At 37.1% G+C, this 22,754-nt stretch overlaps 1 protein-coding gene across 2 annotated transcripts in view; it reads left to right on the forward strand.

The window, feature by feature from the left end:
- The window catches only part of DNAJC15 (DnaJ heat shock protein family (Hsp40) member C15), an 86,780-nt gene extending 65,024 nt beyond the window's left edge, over positions 1–21,756 (forward strand). For both annotated transcript variants that reach the window (XM_032150794.2, XM_032150795.2), the window contains one exon: positions 14,437–21,756. In XM_032150794.2, coding sequence (XP_032006685.1) covers positions 14,437–14,507 — 71 coding nt within the window. In that variant the 3' untranslated portion in view covers positions 14,508–21,756. The remainder of the gene's footprint in view (positions 1–14,436) is intronic.
- The last annotated feature ends 998 nt before the right edge of the window (positions 21,757–22,754 follow it).

Consider the following 22,754-nt stretch of genomic DNA (forward strand, 5'->3'; position numbering starts at 1 on the left):
AACTTCAACAAGACAATTAGATCTCTGTCCCTATGAGACCATGCATTCTAATGGAGGAGCAGACAAAAAATAAGTAAACCTATTTCAAGTTTTAGCGAGGCAATAAAGGGTATAATGAGCTAAGATAGAAAATATAGGAGAGAGTCAGCTTTACATAGGATGACTGGGAAAACCTCTGTGAGGAGACGTACAGGATGGGAAGGAGCTAGCTGTGCGAAAAGTGGTAAAGAAAGTAAAGGGGCTAACGTGCAAAGCCTCTGAGGGAGGAAAGAATTTAGTGTGGTTAAGGACCTGAAGGAAAACTAGTGTGATAGAAATATAATAGGCAAGAGGAAAGATAGCATGAGATAAAGTGGTACCCAGATTTTTAAAACTAGGTGTATGTATGATGATAATGAAATACTGTAGGTTCTATATGAGATTTTAACTTTGTTCTAAATGCAAAGGGAAGTTACTGTCAACTTTTAAACAATAGAATGATATAATTCAGTATACCTTTTAAGAAGTCATTTTTCTTTCATCCTCAATCTCCATTTTTGATTTTTAAGTATACTTTAATTGAAGTGTAATATGGGCAGAAAAGTGCACAAATCATAACTATATTCCTTTTTCACTTTGCCAACCTTTGCACTGATGGTGTAAAAATATTGGTGGGTAAAACTGGTGGTGTCTTAACATTAGTCAAGGCAGTGACACCAATCTATCCATATATATGCATATGGGAAAAATGAATCAAGTGATGCCATATGCAAAATTAATTCTTAATGGATTATAACCTGTTAAAGAAAAACTTCAGACAAATTTAGCAGAGTTTATTTGAGCAAGGAATGATTCATGAATTGGGCAGCACTCAGAACCAGAAGAGGTTCAGAGGACTCCCTTAACAGCATGAGCAGCAAGGTTTTATAGGCCAGATACAGAAGCAAAGCAGATAAATTACCTGATTGGCTTCAGCTAGGCATCTGCCTTATTTTGCATGGGCATGGTATGATGGAGCATTTACCTTGTTTGAGCATGGTGTGATGACTTGGCTGCTTGTGATCAGCTGAAACTGTTTGGTATACTTCTAAGTTGGGTTTCAGTTTGTGTAAGTACTAAGTTAGGTTGTGTAGTTCATTATGTAGGAACTAAGTACAGAGACAGCCCCAGGCTAATGGCATCCTGCTTATTTAATTTAACAAACCTAAATATGACAGGTAAAACAAACTTCCATATAAAAAAAAACATAGACTTAGGCAAAGATTTCCTATACATGGCATAAATTAAAGGGGAAAATTTTGCCTCTATTTATGAAAAGAAATAACTGTTTATTTTGCCTTTTTTGGAAAGTTGACAAATATCGTTATCAAGGTGCTCTGGCATCTTAAAAGAAATTGGGCAGCGTTCTTTACTTTCTGAACATTTGTGTAAGATTAGTCTTCTTTCTTTCTTTCTTTCTTTTTTTTTTTGAGATGGAGTCTGTTGCCCAGGCTGGAGTGCAGTGGTGCGATCTTGGCTCACTGCAAACTCTGCCTCCTGGGTTCACGCCATTCTCCTGCCTCAGTCTCCTGAGTGGCTGGGACTACAGGCACCCACCACCACGCCCGGATAAGTTTTTTGTATTTTTAGTAGCATGGGGTTTCACTGTGTCAGCCAGGATGGTCTTGATCTCCTGACCTTGTGATCCACCCACCTTGGCCTCCCAAAGTGAGATTAGTCTTATTTCTAGGTTTTTGTAAGCATTCACAAATGAAGCCATCTGGGCTTGGAGACTTCCTTGTGGGAAGGTTTAAAATTACAGATTCAATTTATTTATTTATGTTTTATTTCTTTATTTTTTATTTTTGAGACAGAATCTCACTCTGTCGCCCAGGCTGGAGTGCAGTGGCACGATCTCTGCTCACTGCAACCTCCACCTCCCGAGTCCAGGTGATTCTCTTGCCTCAGCCTCCCGAGTAGCTGGGACTACAGGTGTGTGCCACCACGCCCGGCTAATTTTTGTAGATTACTTAGTAGAGATGGTGTTTCACCATGTTGGCCAGGCTGGTCATGAACTCCTGACCTCAGGTGTTCTGCCTCCCAAAGTGCTGGGATTACAGGCGTGACCCACTGCACCTGGCCAATTCAATTTATTTAAAAGATAGTTGCTTTTAATGTGAGCATCTAACACACTACTCCATCATAACCAAAAGCAAAAGTACAGAAAGTTACTTTTGAGACAGTATGACAAATGAATTGGCTAGCCGGTCATCCAGGAGGCTGGTACAGTAATCTGAGTGAGAAATAATGATGACCTAGTTTAGGAGGGAGACAAGAAAGTGAATTTGAGATATGTTTTAGAAACAGAAGCAACAGTTACTGCCACTTGATTTGATACAGGAAATTTAGTATTTCCCCTTGATTTCTGAGTCAAAAAATTAGGTAGATGGTGGAGCTATTTACTGAAATGGGGATGATCTAGAGTGGACAGGTGATTGTAAACAGGTTTAGGAGAAAAAAAATACTGTCTTGATGTTAAATGAATTAGTCAGTAGATTGTCCAAGTAGAAATGGAGAATAGGAATTGAATAAATGACTCTAGAGTTCAGAGAAACAGACTGGACTTAAGAATCATCAATTTAAGATGGTGTTGAAACCAACCTTAAGAGGTCATGGAAAGTGAAAGTATGGATAAGAAATAGGAGGAAAAAAACCCCGAGGATCCAGGTCTAAGGAACCAAACACTTATAGATCAAGTTAGAAAAGGAGAAATCATCAAAGGAGACAAGGAACAAAATGTAAGGAGAAAATGATACCATAGAAGCTAAGAAAGGAATATATTTAAGGAAACCAGGTGATCAACTGGGCTGAATGTTGCTGTGAGAACCATTAAAATAAGGATAGAGAGGAGGGTCCAGAGTATTTTTTCCACATTGGAAGACTTTGATGACCTTAAAAAACAGTTTTAATTGGTGCTGGGCTAAGGAGTGAAAAGATGCGGAAGTTGAATTAGCATATATACACAGCTGTTTTGAGAAGTTTTGTGAGGAAGAGGAGGAGAGGGAATAGTGTCTGCAAGAGAGGGATGAATCATTAAGGGAAAAATGCTGTTTTTTGTTTTCTTTTGCTTTTTACTTTTTTTTTAATTATAAAAGCTTGTTGAGCAATTTTTAGCAGGTTTATGTGTCAATGGAAATGACCAACTAGAGAAGGTGATGATTTAGAAGAGATTAAATTTTGGCAGAAATAAATGTAATGTTTTAAGTCTCAAAAGTCAATTGTATAACTGTGGGACAGAGATTTGGTAGTGTTTCACATGCAAAAGAGCCGTGGGACATGTATTTGATCTCAAGGCCTGTAAGATTCAACAGCATAAAAGCTGCTAAAAATTTTATGCAGTCCTAAGCTGCATAAAGGACACATAGTATCTTTATTAAAGACCAAATATTACTGCAATCCTCTGTATGTATTTGTTATGCATTCATTCAATTAATATTTATCCAGCTGTACTGAGCTAGGCATTTAGATCTTATCTGGGATTTTGTATCTGTTTCTGGATCCCAAATTTTTTAAGGATACTGACAAACCAAATAGTATTCAGAGGAAATTGAACAGGATCGTGAGGTGTCTGGAAACAATGTCATATGAGCAATTATTCATTCAACGAAATTTATTGAGTACTTAATATAAGCCAGATAATGCACTAGATACTGAAGAAGATAACCAAAGACCTTGCTGTTATGAATCTTATATTCCACTGTGAGAGACAATAGTAGATAGGTAATTGGTAGTTTAAAAATGGCCACAGATTCTTCATAGCTCCTCCCATCAAGAGGTGGTCTGATTTTTCACCCTTTGTATTCAGATTGGCCTTTGTCATTTGCTTTGACCAATAGAATATAGCAAAAAATGACATGTGATTTCTGAGCCTAGGCCTCAAGAAGCATTGCAGCTTCAGCTCTTACCTTCTTAGATCCTTGAGTCCACCAAGTGAAGAAGACTAAGCTCCCCTCCTGACGGAAGAAAGACCAAGTAGAGAGAGGCCTAGCTATCCCAGCTTAGGCCCTAGTGAGGCCATCCTGGACCACCCAGCTCAGAAGAACCACTCTGCCAATCCACAGAAAAGTGAGAAAGAAAAATAACATTGTTGCTTTTAGCCACTAAGTTTTGGGGTGGTTTGTTATGCAGAAAAGGCTGATATAAAAAATGCCCATGATGTCATGGATCATAAGTGCTTTGAAGAAAAAGCAGAGCATGAGATAGAGAATGGCAGCTGGAGGGGAGGCGGTTGCTGATTTACTTATAGCCTTCTTAGAAATTCTCTCTAAGGAGATAATATTTGAGCAGAGACCTAAGGCAGTAAGTCATGCAAAATGAAGAAAGAATATTTCAGGCTGAAGAAACACCAAGTGCATAGGTCCTGAAATGAGAACATATGGTTTGTTTCTGGAATTATAAGCAGATCAGCTGGAGCATAGGAAGCAAAAGGGAGAGTGGTAGGAAATACAATTGGAGAGGAAGCCCAAGGCTAAATGATGGAGTGGCTTGCAAGCCATACCACAAACGTCAGGTTTTACTTTTAGGCATTATGGGAATGCTATTACCTGTTTTGCAGTATTAGGAAGACTATTTTGGCAGCTATGAGGCAAATAGGGAGTCAAGAGTGGAAGCAAGGAAGTCACTAGAGAAAATTGTAGTAATCCAAGAGAATGATACTGTTTTGGATGAGGGTTGTTGTAGTAGAGGAGGTAAAGGAGGGGGAAAAAAGGTCTAGGCCGGGCACGGTGGCTCATTCCTGTAATCCCAGCACTTTGGGAGGCCGAGGCAGGCAGATCACCTGAGGTCGGGAGTTCGAGACCAGCTGGGCGTGGTGGCGCATGTGTGTGATCCCAGCTACTCAGGAGGTTGAGGCAGGAGAATCACTTGAACCCGGGAGGCGGAGGTTGCAGTGAGCCAAGATCTAGCCATTGCACTCTAGCCTGGGCAACAAGAGCGAAACTCCATCTCAAAAAAAAAGGTCTAATTCAAAATATATTTTGAAGGAACACCCAACAAAGCTTATAAATCAGGGGTAAGAAAAAATGAGGAAAGATGACTCCTAGGTTTTTGGCCAAAGCATTGGTTAGAGAAAAAGAAAATTTGCTATACTGAGAAACTTAGAAGGGATCTATGCAATATCAAATACTTAACATGTGGCATGTATATGTGAAGTCCCTCTTCTATGCCTCTATGAGAACAGAATTATGTTCACTGAGAAGAAACTAAGCAGTGAAAATTTGACCCCTATAAGGAAGACTTTTCTTCTAGCTGGAACGTAAGACATCAGTCAGCTAGTAATTATTGAAGCTTTCTGGAAGTCGGTAGAACAGGGTACTCTTGTAGGCACTGGAGCTACAGCAATGGAAAAAGTGACGTGCAGATAGAGGCAGCAAAGGTAATTTGATTGAAAACTGCTAGAGAGCAACTTATTAGGGATGTCATAGAAGGAATTCATTTATTGGGTAAGAGGTAGAATCCTTTCAGACCCTTCCAACTCTGGGTTTCTGTGATTCTCTAATGATCTGATAAACCGAATCAGACTCAAATATTTTTCTTCAGATCCCCTTGTCTCTACATTATTTTTTTAATGCTATATTGAGTTATAATTCACATACCATACAATTCTATTCATCCATTTAAGGTATACAGTTCAGTAGTTCTGATATATTCTCAGACATGTGCAAACACCACACTCAATTTTGGAACATTTTCATCACCTTGGAAAGAAACCCCTTTAGCTATTGTCCCCTCATCTTCCTGTTCTCAGTTCAGTTCCATTGATCGGTCTGTCTGTCCTTGTCCTAGTACCACACTGTCTTGATTACCGTTGCTTTGTAGTAAGTTTTATTATTGTGAAATGTGAGTCCTCCTTTATTCTTATTTTGTAGAATTGTTTTGGCTATTCTTGTCCTTCCATAATAATTCCATATGAATTTTAGAACCAGCTTGTCAATTTCTACAAGGAAATCAGCTGAGATTTTTGATAAGGATTGTATTAAATCTGTGAATTAGAGTGGGGAATTTTGCCATTTTAACAGTGTTAAGTCTTCTGATCCACAGAGACATGATGTTTTTCTATTTATTTAGATCTTCCTCAATTTCTTTCAACAGTGTTTTGTAGTTTACAAGTCTGAGTTTTGGACTTCTTTTGTTAAGTTTATTCCTGTTTCATTCTTTTTAATGCTATTGTGAATGGAATTATTTTTATAATTTTATTTTCAGGTTGTTTATTATAAATGTATAGAAATACAATTAAGTTGTATATTGATCTTTTATCCCACAACCTTGCTGAACTTATTAGGTCTAATAGTTATGAGTGGATTCTTTAGGATTTTCAGTATGCAAGATCATGTCACCTATGAATAGTGATAGTCTTACTTCTTGCTTTCCAATCTGGATGTCTTTTTCTTTTTTAACCTCATTAGACTGGCTTGAACCTCCATTACAATGTTGACTAGGATTATTAAGAACAGACATCCTTGTCTTGCTTCTGATCTTGGGGAAAAGCATCCAGTCTTTGCTCATTCAATCTGTGGGTTTTTTGTAGATGCTTTTTATCTACAAACATACTAACACTTAGAGAACTTCTCTCTATTCCTAGTTTGCTAGGTGCTTTTTTCACGAAAGGGTGTTGAATTTTGTCAAATGCTTTTTCTCCATGTATTGAGATGATTATGTGAATTTTATTTTCTTTTGATGAGATTGGCTATATTTATTTTTTGGTGGTAAAACCAAACTTTCATCCCTGTGTTAAATCCCACAGGGATGCAAGGTTTATAATTCCTGCATCCTTTGTTGGTCGTGGTTTATAATTCTTTTTACATGTTGCTGGGTTTGGTTTGCTAGTATTGTGTTTTAGTATGTTTGCATCCACACTTATAAGATATATTGATCAGTAGCTTTCTTATGATATCATTGTCAGGTTTCGGTGTGAAGATAATGTAGGCTTTATAAAATAAATTAGAAAATGTTCTCTCTTCTATAAGCCATCAGAGGCTGGGTTTTTCTTTGTGGGTAGTTTTTTGTTTACTGATTCAGTCTCTTGTTACAGGAATATTCAAGTTGTCTCTTCTTGAGTCAATATCAGTAGTTTATATCTTTTAGGAGCTTGTCCATTTGCTCTACATTATCTAATTTATTGACATACAGTTGTTTCTCTTCTTTTTCCATTGTCTTAGGTTGAAGGTTAAGTTATTGATTTGTATTGATTTGAAGTCTAAAAAAACAGGGTCTCACTCTGTCACCCAGACTGGAGTGCAGTGGCACAGTCATAGCTCACTGCAGCCTTGACCTCCTGGGCTTAAGTGATCCTTCCACCTTAGCCTCCTGAGTAGCTGGGACTACAGGCACGTGCCACCTTGCTCAGCTAATTTTTGTATTTTTTGTAGAGATAGGGTATTGCCCTGTTGCCCAGGCTGGTCTCAAATTCCTGAGATTAAGTGATCCGCACCCCCCTCACCCTCCTAAAGTGCTGGGATTACAAGTGTGACCCCACTGTGCCCAGCCATCTTCTATTTTAACATAGACATTTATAGCAATAAATTTCTCTGCACTGCTATCGCTGTGTCCCATAAGCTGTGGGTGGTGTTATTCATGTTTAATATCATTCTATTATGGTCGGAGAATACAATGGATTATTTCTGTCTTTTTCAACTTAATAAGGTTTGTTTTATGGCCTATTATATGCTCTGTCCTGGAGAATATACTCTGTGCATTTGAGAAAAATTGCGTATTCTGTTGTTGGGTAGTGTTCTATAAGTATATGTTAGGTCTTGTTAGTTTATAGTATTAAGTCTTCTGTTTCCTTGTTGATCTTTTGTATGGTTGTTCTGTTATTGAAAGTGGGGTATTAGCTGGTATTATAAAATATTTATTCTTCATTTCTTAGTTTCTGTTTTTGTTTTGGTTGGTTTTTGCTTCATGTATTTTGGTGCTCTATTGTTAGGTGCACATATATTTACAGTTGTTCCATCTTCCAGATTGATTGGCCCGTTTTTCTTTTCTTTTTTTTTTTTTAAGATGGAGTCTCGCTCTGTCACCCAGGCTGGAGTGCAGTGGTGCAATCCCGGCTCACTGCAAGCTCCGCCTCCCGGGTTCACGCCATTCTCCTGCCTCAGCCTCTCCGAGTAGCTGGGACTACAGGTGCCCACCACCACGCCTGGCTAATTTTTTTGTATTTTTAGTAGAGACAGGGTTTCACCGTGGTCTCGATCTCCTGACCTCGTGATCCACCCGCCTCGGCCTCCCAAAGTGCTGGGATTACAAGCGTGAGCCACCGCGCCTGGCCTGATTGGCCCATTTTTCATTATAGAATGTCCCTTTTTGTCTCTAATAACATTTTTGGTTTCAAAGTTTACTTTGTCTCATTAGCCACTCTAGCTTTTCAGTGATTGCTGCTGTCAGGATATGTCTTTCTCCATCCTTTTACTTTCAGTATTTTTGTCTTCAAATCTAAAGTATGTCTCCTGTAGAGAACATATAGTTGGCTCATGCTTGTTTGCTTTTCTTCTATTTTTAATAGAAACAGAGTCTTGCTATATTGCTCAGGCTAGCCTGAAACTCCTGGGCTCAACTGATCGTCCTGCCTCCACCTCCCAAAGTGCTGGGATTATAGGCATTGAGCCACTGCACCTGGCTGGATCATGTTGTAATTTAATCCAGTCTGACAGCCTTTATCTTTTGATTGGATTGTTTAATCCATTCTCATTTAGTGTTATTATTTATTATTTACTTTTATTTAAATAATTTTGGGGGAACAAGTTGTGTTTGGTTGCATGGAAAAGCTTTTTTGTGGTGATTTCTGAGATTTTGGTGCACTCATCACCCAAGCAGTGTACACTGTACCCAATGTGTAGTCTTTCATCCCTCATCTCCCTTTTCTCTCTTCCCCCCAAGTCTCCAAAGTCCATTATATCATTCTTATGCCCTTGTGTCCTCATAGCTTAGCTTTCACTTACAAGTGAGAATATACAATGATTGGTTTTCCATTCCGGAGTTACTTTGCATAGAATAATGGTCTCCAGTTCCATCCAGGTTGCTGCAAATGCCATTATTTTATTTCTTTTTATGGCCGAGTAGTATTCCATTATATATATGTACCATATTTTCTTGTTTTCATGTTGGTTAATGGGCATTTAAGCTGGTTCCATATTTTTACAATTGTGAGTTGTGCTGCTATAAACATGTGTGCAAGTGTCTTTTTCACATAATGACTTCTTTTCCTGTGGAAAGATACCTAGTAGTGGGATTGCTGGATCAAATGGTAGATCTTTTAGTTCTTTAAGGAATCTCCATACTGTTTTCCATAGTGGTTGTATTAGTTTATACTCCCACCAGCAGTGTAACAGTGTTCCCTTTTCACCACATCCACGCCAACATTTATAATTTTTTTTGATTTTTTAATTATGTCCATTCTTGGAGGAGTAAGATAGTATGGCATTGTGGTTTTGATTTGCATTTCCCTGATAATTAGTGATATTGAGCATTTTAAAAATACGTTTGTTGGCCATTTGTGTATCTTGTTTTGAGAATTGTCTTTTCATGTCCTTAGCCCACTTTTCGATGGGATTTTTTTTTTTTTTCGTGCTGACTGGTTTGAGTTTCTTGTAGATTCTGTATATTAGCCCTTTGTCAGATACACAGTTTGTGAAGATTTTCTCCCACTCTGTGGGTTGTCTGTTTATTCTGCTGATTATTTCTTTTGCTGTGCAGAGGCTTGACTGAAAGCTTTTATTATGAATGTGTGTTGAATTTTCTGAACCTATTGACATGATTATGTATTTATTTTGGCTGGGCATGGTGACTCACGCCTGTAATCTCAGCACTTTGGGAGGAGGAGGCCGCAGTGAGCCAAGATCTAGCCATTGCACTGCAGCCTGGGCAACAAGAGAGAAACTCCATCTCAAAAAATAAATTAATAAATATATATTTATTTTTTATTCTGTTAATGTGGTAAATTACATCGATTAATTTTTGAATGTGTAAGCCAGTCTTGCATTCCTGATAATAAACCTAACTTGGTCATCATATCTAGTCTGATTTGATAAGTGAATATTTTGTTTGTTTTGCACCCGTGCTCATGAGAGATTTGAGTCTGTGGTTTCCTTGTGACATTTTCATTAGGATTTGTTATCAAAGATATGCTAGCCTCATAAAAAGAGTTTAAAGTGTTTTCTTTCTCTTCTGTTTTTTGGAAAAATTCAACAAAATCATGGCCAGGATTTTTATTTATGGGAAGGTTTTTAATTACATATTTAGTTTCTTAAATATTCTTTTTATTTTCCATTTCTTCTTATATTAATTTTGAAAGGTTTTCTTTTTCTTGGAATTTATCTTTTACATTTTTACATGCTCAGACATGAAGTTGATTAGTTTTTTAGAGAACTAATCTTTCCCTGTGTTGATTCTCTCTTGAATGCTAATTTCTATTGTGATATCTTCCTTGATGCATGAGTTATTTAGGAGTATATTGATTAATAGTCTAACGTTGGGATCTTCTAGATGTGTTTGTTATTGATTTCTAGTTTAATTCTGCTATGGTCAGTTAACAGACTCTGTTTCAATGTTTCTCAAACTCTTTGTTTGGAGGACTTTGTTTTTTTCTCTCCGTCTCTGGTGAACTGACAGCTTTTGTAAAATACAATGAAAATGAAATTATGAGAAAACTGAAGAAAAAAGTATGTATATAAGATCCAGGTTTTACAGGAGTACACTATTATTTCAAACAGGTATATTTTCTAAACACTTAATCACAATTTCCAAACCTACCTATGGTCTAATAGCAGTTGTAAGTCAACATTCGTCCATGGAACACACTTTAAATAGCACCATTTATTGTTATTTTAATCTTTGAAGTTTGTTGAGACTTGCTTTATAGCCTAGCACATGATCAGTTACAGTAAATGTTCCATGTGCAGTTTAAAAAAAGATACGTTCTGCACTTGTAGGGTGGAATGTTGTATATGTGTCAGTTAAATCAAGTTTGTTGATGTTATTTAACTTCAGTGTTCTTACTCTTTCATTTTGTCTACTTGTTTTATGCATTATTGAGAAGAGGCATCACTAAAATTGTAGATTTGTGTGTTTTTCCTTTTGGTTCTCTCCTTCCTTTGTATATTTTGAGGCTATCTTATTAGGTATATTCAGATTTATAATTGCTTTCCCTTACCAGTAGACTGACCCTTGTAATACTGTGAAATTGCCCGTTTTATTTTTGCATTTTACCTTAAAATGTACTTCATCTCATAATTAGTATAACAGTGTCAGCGTTATTTTTGATAGTGTATATTTTTTTCTATTTCTTAAAAGTATAGTCTCGTAACAATATATAGTCTGCTGGATTTTTATTAATCAACTTTATTGAGTTATAATTTATATAGAATAAAATGCACCCATTTAAGTGCACGATTTGATAAGTTCTGGCAAATATGTATGTGCATGTAACCACTAACAGTCAAGACATACACCATTTCCATAAGCTCCAAAGGTTTCTTTTTGCCCTTTCCCATTGCCAATCCCTCCCTAAAGCCTGGGCAATCACCATTCTTCTTTCTGCCATAGACTATAGATTAAACATGTCTTTTCTAGAGTTTCATATATATGGAATAGTATTATATACTCTTCTTTGTCTGGCTTCTTTGAAGGAAAAAAGCAGTGCAGTATGTTGGGCTCATCATAGTGCATTTCCATTATCTCCAGGATCTTGGCCCTCAAGACCTGACTGACTTGGTAGCCCTCCAGTGCTTTTATACTGATGTGTTTATATTTTATTTAGCTCTTCTAGTTGGGTGTCAGTGGGAGAGCTGGTCTTAAACATGATGGTTCATAATATAGCCAGAAGCAGAAGACCTCTGGCCATATTTAGTGGTAGAAGTACAAAGATACAGAAATACTAAGAGTGAAGGTGAGTGTTCTAATTAAATGGAACCCACTGAATTCCCCCAGAAAACTGAGAGGGGTTGAAGAGTGTTATTTTTTTATTCTTTTTCTTTTCTTTTCTTTTTTTTTTTTTTTTGGAGATACGGCCTCACTCTGTCGCCCAGGCTGGAGTGCAGTGGTACGATCAAGGCTCACTGCAGCCTCAACCTCCTGGGCTTAAGTGATCCTCCACTTCAGCCTCTCCAGTGGTTCAGACTACAGGTGTGCACCACCACACCCAACTAATAGAATTTTTTAATTTTTTGTAGAGACAGAGTCTTATTATGTTGCCCAGGCTGGTCTCAGACTCCTGGGCTCAAGCGATCCTCTCACCTCACCCTCCCAAAGTGCTGGGATTACAGGCGTGAGCCACTGTGTCCAGCCAAGAGTATTTTGTTTTCGTTAAATTTAGGGTATGCATCCTATCCTGTGTTATCAGTCATGATTCACTGCCAGCAACTAGGTATTTTAACCAGGAGAGCATTTAGTACAGGTTACATTTTGTCGGAAGATCTGGAGGAGCAAATTCTACACTTGGCCTACAAGAATCATTCCTAAACAATTACAGAGCTACTCTGTCAGGGAAGCTGCTGCCTCACAGGCTGCCACTAGAACTGTGGGAGAAGCACATTTGCTGCCACCACTGTACCACACTCTTGCTTACTAGTAGTAATAATGATAAAGAGGTGCAGCAAGAAAGCCTTTCCCTCATTTCAGCCTTCCAAGTCTCACAAGAATGGCTCTAATTAATGGAACCTAATGTGAATCAAACACTATAAGAATTGTAGTTTTGGACTGAGGAACTTTTCCAACTATTTAGAGGTAGAATGAGGGTCACAAGAATGTCCAAATGTCTACCATGTACATAAATTAAAAGCCCTCTAACTTAGAGTGAGTGGTAGAGAATTCAACGTTATTCTGAATAAATTGTCATGTCATTTTTTTCCTCTAACATAGCTATCAAGTATAATATTTAATAAGACTTTCTATCATCTGTGCCTTTGATTTTTTTCCAACTGCTGAGTGAGCATATTATGGCCTATGATTTAAATATCCAGAATGCATATCAATTAAAGGTTATGTTTAAGTTCAATTAATATTTTAATATTTGCTGAGGATATTCAAGGCATTGAGGACATCACCCTGATAACTAAGAATTTAAACAGCTTACCACATTGACATTACCTAATTCCTGATTGCTAGATTGTCTTCAAAGATAATCATGAAATCAACATATTTCATAACCAAGTGCTTTAAACTTTTATGAGCTTTCTTTGTAACTCTTATAGCATATTCAGGGACATACTATGATATATACCATAAGTGTTTATAGCAATTCAGATCTTCATATGAAAATGTCAGTGGTATCCTCAAGGGCAAAGAGCTAAATATAGCTTTCTCCAGCATTACCGTTTCTACCACAACACCATGTTTGTTGATCTATTTTCTTTGCTTTCTTTTCCCTTCATAAGTTGGGTGGTATGGTATCAATAAAAGGCCGGAAAAAAGTCAGGACAATTTACACCAATACTAGCTAGATGCTTTTTGGTTTGTTGTAAGCTACTGAGATGGTTTGCACTTAAGGGGCAATACAAAATAAAAAACACAAAGAGACTGGTGAGCTGTAATATGATTGTTAGTCTGAGCATTAAACAGTGACAGTATTCAGGACTAGAAGTTAGAAGGTGTATGATGTTTAGCTTTCATGTGACAGTTTGGGGCTGGTATTTTTGTATGTCAAATAGGTTCTGTTTGATTTACAATGATTCTGTATTTGAAATTCACCTCAATTTTCCTCTTGATGTTTGCATTAGAAAGAATTAATTGCAAAGAACTCTAAAAAAGAACTGACTTAATTTTATTTTGGGGCACTGTAAATCCAAAACTATACTCTGTAAATATTCTAATAGAATCAGAGAACAAAAAATTTCTTTTGACATTATTTTTATCTCTCATTTATTAATATTAGATCATTTATCTCTATTAAGTAAATAGGTTTTTAGCACTGGATAGTACATAGTTGCCTTTTTTAAACATGCATTTTATTTTTGTGACATCATAAGATTTGATTAATACTTTAAAAGACCCCTTGGATTGATTTACCTTCTTCAAAAAGATAACCCTTTTCACAGATGAATGTGTCTTTAAAAAAAAAAAACAGTTATGGAAAAGACTTATTTTATTTGCCTAACTATCCACTTAATTTTAGAAAATTCTCTGGTCAAATACTTGAAAGGTGAATGTCTGACCCGTGCAATAGTTGAATGTTGTTCAAGTTATTCCTGATCATAACTTTCTTGTACCATTTTTCTCAGAGATTTTTTTTTTTATTGTTGGATAGTTGTAGGACTTCACTAATCAAGTTTAATTTATACTGTTTTGATTTCTAGTTAGCTTATAAAATAATTTGTCAGAGGATTAATGTGTGAGACAATATCAGAGAAGAGTATTTTTATATTTTGGGGACTTTAAAGTATGTCAGTGATGAAGTGTATTTTAATTTATTTTTCTTTGTTCTCTCAGGTGGATCTCCTTACGTAGCAGCCAAAATAAATGAAGCAAAAGACTTGCTAGAAGCACCCACCAAACATTGATGCTTAAGGACCACACTGAAGGAAAAAAAAGAGGGGACTTCAAAAAAAAAAAAAAAAAAAAAAAGCCCTGCAAAATATTCTAAAACACAGTCTTCTTAATTTTCTATATGGATTGACCACAATCTTATCTTCCACCATTAAGCTGTATAATAATAAAATGTTAATAGTCTTGCTTTTTATTATCTTTTAAAGATCTCCTTAAAATTCTATAACTGATCTTTTTTATTTTCTTTGTGACATTCATACATTTTTTAAAGATTTTTGTTATGTTCTAAATTCCCCCCCTACACACACACACACATGTGTGCAAAAAGTATGATTATCAAGAATGCAATTGGAATTTGTGAACAATGAGTAGAACTTCTCTTATTGCTTATATTTGTACCCTCATTGTCTTTTTTTCAGGGAATTTGGGACTCTGCCTATATAAGGTGTTTTAAATGTCTTGAGAACAGGCACTGGCTGATACTTCTTGGAGATATGATCTGAAGTGTAATGGAATTTATTAAATGGTGTTTAGTAAAGTAGGGGTTAAGGACTTGTTAAAGAACCCCGCTGTCTCTGAGACCCTATAGCTAAAGCATGAGGACTTGGAGAGCTACTAAAATGATTCAGGTTTACAAAATGAGCCCTGTGCGGAAAGGTTGAGAGAAGTCTGAGGAGTTTGTATTTAATTATAGTCTTCCAGTACTGTATGTTTATTCATTACTCATTCTACAAATATTTATTGACCCCTTTTGATGTGCAAGGCACTATCGTGCATCCCCTGAGAGTTGCAAGTATGAAGCAGTCATGGATCATGAACCAAAGGAACTTATATGTAGAGGAAGGATAAATCACATAAATAGTGAATACTGTTAGATACAGATGATAAATTTTAAAAGTTCAAAGGAGAATGTGTTAAACACTGCATGAGAGGAGGAATAAGTGGCATAGAGCTGGGCTTTAAAAAAGAAAAATAATCAGAGATACCATATGATTGCTGAGGTAAGTGTTATTTCTTCTGAGATAAGAATTAGCAGAAATAGATATATCAATTGGAGTGATTAGAGTGCAGGGTTTCTGGAAAGCAAGGTTTGGACAGAGTGGTCATCAAAGGCCAGCCCTGTGACTTACACTGCATTAAATTAATTTCTTAAAACATAGTGCCTGATCATTATCACTTTACTATTCCAAAGGTGAGAGAACAGATTCAGATAGAGTGCCAGCATTATTTCCCAGTATTCCTTTACAAATCTTGGGTTCATTCCAGGTAAACTGAACTACTGCATTTTCTCTATCTTAAAATACTTTTTAGATATCGTAGATGCATCTTTCAACTTCTAATGTTCTGTAGTTTAGGAGTTCTCAACCTTGGCATTATTGACATGTTAGGCCAAATAATTCCTTTTTTGTGGGAGGTCTCTTGTGCGTTTTAGATGATTAGCAATAATCCCTGACCCGTTATCTACTAAAGACTAGTCGTTTCTCATGAGTTGTGACAACAAAAATGGTTCCAGATATTGCCAAATGCCCTTTACAGGACAATAATCGCCCCCACTTGAGAACCATTTCTGTAAAACTTTAATTACTATTTTTTCTTTTGGTTTATAAAATAATGATCCTGAATTAAATTGATGGGACCTTGAAGTCGATAAAATATTGTTCTTGCTTTAAAGTCCCCATATGTGTCCTACTAATTTTCTCATGCTTTAGTGTTTTCATTTTTTCTCCTGTTATCCTTGTACCTAAGAATGCCATCCCAATCCCCAGATGTCCACCTGCCCAAAGTCTAGGCATAGTTGAAGGCCAAGCTAAAATGTATCACTCTTTTTCTGGTGCATCCAGCAAAAGTAATATGAATTATCAGCTTTCTGAGAAGCAGGCATTGTATCTGTCTTGTTTGGTGTTACACTGGCACCCAATAAATATTTGTTGAGTGAATGAATAAATTCCCATAGCACTTTATTCTTCACATGGTACATACCTATAGGGGCTATAGCTTGGTACCTTGTGAAGCAACTCTTGGTGTAACATACCTTATTTCTCATATTAAAATGCAAGAACCTGTAGAGCAAGGATCTTGCCATTCATCTTTGTAACCTCTTTAGTCTGGAGCACTTGCATTTAGCAGGCATCATAAAGTTTTACGTACTAAGAAAATATTGCTATTTTCTGAATACTATGCATCAAAAATTGTTACCACTAATTTGGAAAGCTCTGCTAAGGAGTATTGGGGCAGTCTCAGATGCACCTTTTAATTGATGTCATATTTTCCTAATCCATACTTTATTCATGAGAATTTGAGTCACCCCAGCATTAGCTTGGAATTTCCTTAATTCCCATTTTCTTTGCAGGTGCCTTGGATCTGCTTTTGAATACTATCTTCCTGTTATGTGATCTTGGGCTGTTACTTAATTTTCTAGTCAATAACTCATATCTATAAAATAGAGAAAATAATCCTACACACCAGGGCCTGTTGTGGGGTAGGGAGAGAGGGGAGGGATAGCATTAGAAGATATACCTAATGTAAATGACAAGTTAATGGGTGCAGCACACCAACATGGCACATGTCTACATATGTAACAAACCTGCACGTTGTGCACATGTGCCCTATAACAAAGTACAATAAATATTTTAAAATCCTATTGAATAAGGTTATTGTAGAGAATAAGGATGTGTAAAGCATTTGGTCATGTAAACGCTAAAATACAATTTTTACTTTCACTCCCTTATTTAATTAGTTTTATCTTTAATAATACCTTGGATTCAGGGTAAAGTTTCAGTTATGTCCCAGTAATCATTTATTTTACCCTCGAATCTGCAATTTGGATAGAGCATGGTGGGGACAGCTCGTCTCTATTCCTTGCAGCATTAGCAGGCTGGAGGCACCACTTCTCTGGCCAGCAAGTTGGGCCTGGTTATTGGCTGAGAGCCTCAGCTCCTTTCTGCCTAGGTTCCTCTTTACATAGGCTTCTCAACAGGGCTACTAGAGCATCGTCACCATAGCAGCTTTGGTCTGAGAGACAAAAACATGGAAGCTGCCAAATTGTTCTGGGTCTGGAAACTGTCAGGGCATCACTTGTGCCATATTCAGTTGGTCTAAGAATTACAGAACCTGCCTCGATTCAAAGGGAGAGGATAGAGAGGACTGAAAGAATCAGTGGTCATCTTTAATATGCAGCAAGACAGGTTTGGGATTTTTTTTTTCCCCTTGAGTCTGTGAAGGCATTACTTAAGAACAAAATCAGGCATGTATAATTGAACTACAGTTACTTTGAGTATAAGCTCAAAGTTTCAGATAATAAATACAACTACTATTTTTCTGCTGTTATTGTTGTACCTAAGGATGCCATCCTAATCCCCAGATCTCCACAACTATACCTACATAGTAGAAGGCTAAAATGTATCCCTCTTTTTCTGGTACGTCCAGCAAAAGTAATATCACGAATTTTGAGCTCTCTGAGAGCAGGGATCATATCTGTCTTGTTTATTGTTACAGTGAACAAGTACAGTTGCAGATATTCAGGAGTAATTATCTAAATGGCAGTATAATTAGAAAACTGAATTTTCACCAGCTACACCCCCCACCCCCAACTCCTTATCTGTAAAAAGCTTATTTGAGTGGTTACCTGTCTTCAGTAAAGATTGTGCTTGCATATTTGCTGTCATTGCATATTCTGCTTAATTAAGCTCTGTTGATATTGCAGTTTCTGTGCATTCTTACATCTTAGATGCAATCTGAGGGACTAGAAAGGCCTTTTAAAAATAAAACAATTCAGATGCAGAGGAAGTGTAAGTCATGGACAGTTAATTAAAGGGGAACATAGAATGCTATTTAGATTTTAGTTGATGGTGCCAGTCTTCAGCGTAAAGTAAAAAATGAAGGGAAGTTTAGTAAGGAAAAAATATTGGGCTTGGAATACATTGTTTAGTCTTCAAAGCACTTTTTATGAAATGTATTTTAGACATTCAGCAAATATTGAATACTTAACTATATCAGGCAGTAAAGATATAAATTCATTCTTAAAATGTTCAACATGTTCAAACTAAAAAAAAATTCTTAAACAGGAGACTTTTTCCCTCATACTTTTTAATTAACAAGTCTTAGTTGCATTAATGGGCGTGCTTATGATTGATCACCCAGCAGCGTCGTTAGAAATATATTTTATTCATGTGCAGAAATCTTTGGGTTGTCTTGGGGAACCTTGAACACAGAAAAGAGCTTTTATTGATAAGGTAATTGAACACACTTGACAATTAGCTTAATACGGTTTAATATCGTTTGTGCGAGAAGATGAATCAGCCAGGCTCTTTATGTCAAGAATATGAAGTTTCTCTTGACTCAACCAACTTAAGATGAGCTACGGAGACTGCAGTGAAAAGTTAAATATCCAAGTACACCAGCAAATTTCACACAGTGGAACCGTGCTGTCCTCTGGCACCCTGCACCTCGCCCAACAGTCACCAACTAGATATAGGCTCCTGGCTGCAAGGAGGACTTGATGGGAATGAGTAAATGTGTCAGCATAGTCCCTCCCTTCCAATGGAAAAGCAACCCAAAGAGCAAATCCTTTTAATGGCTGGATCAGTATCATCTACTTGTCAAAAACATTCCATGAATTATGAGTCAGAATTTTATTTATGGTGGCATTACACACATTAAGCGATTAGGACTTTTGTTAGCATAATTTATTAGCTGGAAAAGTTGAGAAGGTTCTCTGGACTCATTTTTATAGGTGGAACCTAAGTGATCTGGATCATTGCCCACCAGCAAAATTGCTGGGCATGGCGGACAAAGAAAATGTTCCTTCTAATGATTTTTTATGAGCTGAGTAACTATTGTTCCCAGCTGAGGGCTCTTTTCCTCTTTTTATTGTTGCTGAGCAAAAGAATTTATAAAAAGCTCTTTCTTTTGTATTAAAAACCCTGCTCAATTGAAATGCAAGTTCATTAAGTAATGTTCATTTCTCTTCCTGCCATAATAACCCTTTCCCTCTCTGTTTGATTCAATAGTGTCTAGCAGTATTGGTCCAAATTTTAAGTCTGAACAGACTATATTACATAGATGTGGAGAAATAGATATTCAATCTTCAGCATTAAGAGGGAGCTTAATTTCACACGGGTAGAATATGATCACTCAGGCTAGATGTTGGCCATAAATTTCAAATTAGGATCTCAACTTAGCGGGGGGAATCAACAGTGGCAAACTTCAATTATGACAGGATAAAAATCACATAGAGATATTGGTTCAATATGGACATCTAAACTACAATGCTAAAAACCAATAATTAGAATAAGTTCACTTTAAGAAAAGCGTTAGTAATATTAGCTAACATTTGTTTAGTACCTGTGCCAAACATTCTACCTATGTTACCTTGATTTTCATAGCTAGCCTAAGAGGTTCTATTATGTATCCCCATTTTACAGGTTAAGAGACAGGCTCAGAGGAGTTTAGGATCTTTTCCAAGATTACATAGCCAGTAAGTGGTGGGACTGGGAACCAAATTCAGACTCTGAAACACATGCTGTTTATATTATATTGCACTCATTCTAAACATGTGGGAATCAGAATGAAGGGGCTTGTATGACTTTTGGCTCATTCTCTGATGCATGTGACCTGGGGTTATAAATGTGAAATTAGGTTTATGAAAGGATCCAGTGTCATTGTGCATCATGGGCAAGGAGTACCTAATCTCTTTAATTCTTCCCTGGAAGCTTATCATATCCATCCAAGTGCACATAGCTAAAGTTCTTTTGTAAAGTTTAGCAGAGTGACTTTCTTTGACTCGGAGTGATGATGGAGGAAGCTTTGATAAGATTTTATCTGAAATGTTCATGGACAAGAGCTTTCAAGGAGAACATCCAGAGCAAGTTTCTGAAGACAGCTCATGAAAGTGAAGCAGCAGACCTTGCACAAGAAATGAAGAGATAGCTCAATGTATTAAAGATGAAAACAAGAAGACCGAATTTATTGAAAGGAGCAGAGAGACAATGAAAACAAGACAACTGAAACGAGGTAACTTGCAGCAATTGAAAGGGAATTTCAGTACTTTTATAGAATTTTAAAAAATTGTTTCCTGCTGTTTATTTTCAATTTTGAACCAGGTTATTTGTCCATGCCATACTTTTTTGCCAAATTCCAAAACTCTGTATAGTTTTATAGTTGTCTGGTGGAGTCAATGGAATTTTAGTTACCAGTCTAAGAATGTGTCTTTGAGATTGTCCAGTTAATTCTCTATTTCCAGTAGCTGTAATAAATGGTGAAAAGGTTTCTGACTCCTGGAGAAAGTTTATAACTCCTTATGACTAATATTCATAACAGACTTGTGAGTTCCTTGAACACAGATATGCCTATATTCAAGAGCGTATTCCAAAGCCAACTCAGTGATCTTTCCATTTATCTATTCTTGGATTAGCGGTGCCTTTGCTCTTTCCTTCTGTAAATGTGAATAGTTAAGAGTTGACTGCAGAAGTGTTTACACTTTGGCTTCCATGCCTCTGGAATGTTTGCGCGTTGGTGGTGAGATGTGAGACTATATTTGTATAGTCTGCATCTCTTGGGCTGCCCCAGAATGTTGTATAGTGCAGTGCTGAAGAAAGCAGCAGGTACACACAGAAATGCAGCCTTTCCTGGTTAACCCTGCTTGGATCTGAGTTACACTTTGTTTCTTGACTTCTTGGGATTTAGGTAATCAGTTTGCCTTCTACTCTATCCCATTTTGTACTCGCTTACATACTACATTCTTGTTTGGGCTTTCCTTTCTTGTTTTTTGTTTGTTTTTTGTTTTTTTTTTTTTGAGATGGAGTCTCGCTGTCGCCCAGGCTGGAGTGCAGTGGCGCGATCTCGGCTCACTGCAGGTTCCGCCCCCCGGGGTTCACGCCATTCTCCTGCCTCAGCCTCCCGAGTAGCTGGGAATACAGGCTTCTGCCACTAAGCCCGGCTAATTTTTTTTTTTTTGTATTTTTAGTAGAGACGGGGTTTCACTGTGTTAGCCAGGATGGTCTCGATCTCCTGACCTCGTGATCCGCCCGCCTCGGCCTCCCAAAGTGCTGGGATTACAGGCGTGAGCCACTGCGCCCAGCCTTTCCTTTCTTCTTGTAAGCAGAGATTTTTTTAAAACCAATATGTGAAAATACGGGTACACTACAATTAAATAAATAAAATGCTTTTGTGTTTGTTTTGCTTTAAAATTGTAAAGGATAAACAAGATAGTTTTATCTATGTGGTTTTCCCAATGCAGTTAAAATAAAACCTGCCAAAATTGAATTTACACTCAATTTTTCTGTTGTATAACTCTTGAAGAACACCTCGTGTGTTATATAACTTCATCTACATTGTGAACTCTTTTATTTATTAAAAGTCTATGTTAGTCTTTCATTTTTTCTACACTTCCCTTTACTTCCTCATGAGATGCTCAGCCCAGTTGTCCCTCAGGACACGGTATTGATTGGTTCACTTTTAAAAGCAGCTGTTAGAAACCCAAATCATAGACATGTGAATTTTCTCAGAAGCCATTATTGAAACTTGGATTTTTACCTCTCATACCAAAATAAAGAAGGGAAAAAATAGAAATCAGCCCAACAATACTTTTAAATTGATTTTTATATTTATCTTGTAATGCAAATACCAAAGAAAAGTGCCTAGTTCCTTGGTTTATTTACTTATATCTTGCCTCTGTTATCTTCATATCAATTTTTGGCCTTAGCACTTTTGACTGCATAAAGAACTCTAAACATAGACAATGGTAATAGAAATGCTGACACATCTGAACTGTCAGGCCCAGAACATATTATTGAATATGACTGCACAAATGCCTGGAACCTATACTTAGTGTAAAGAATAAGGCTGCTGTTTTCAACTTCCAACAGGAGAGTACAGACATATGTGCCCTCTGTTTCCCCTCTCTGGCTCTTTCATTGTCTTTCCCCTATGTGTGTATGCAGGCAGGCACACACACATACAAACACATCCTGCCCCCTGAAGTGGTCACATCTTAATATCTACTAAGGCCAGTTAGACATTCTGTGGGCCACGTGTATGTTGCAGTTGCTTAACTGGCCTAAAGGTCTCATGATGTCATGGGCACCATCGAGTGATCTGTTTCCAAATCTGTAGAAGGAGGAGGACTGGCAGTGTTGGGCTTACATAACATAAAGGGCCTGTCTACCATAAAACAGGAGCTTGGATTTGTTTTTTCAGGAGATGAATATGTTTTTCACAGCAGTCTAGTGAATTAAGAACAATACACAGAATCCCACAGCGAG

Source organism: Hylobates moloch, unplaced genomic scaffold (assembly GCF_009828535.3).
Source record: "Hylobates moloch isolate HMO894 unplaced genomic scaffold, HMol_V3 SCAFFOLD_4, whole genome shotgun sequence".
In the NCBI taxonomy this organism is placed as follows: domain Eukaryota; kingdom Metazoa; phylum Chordata; class Mammalia; order Primates; family Hylobatidae; genus Hylobates; species Hylobates moloch.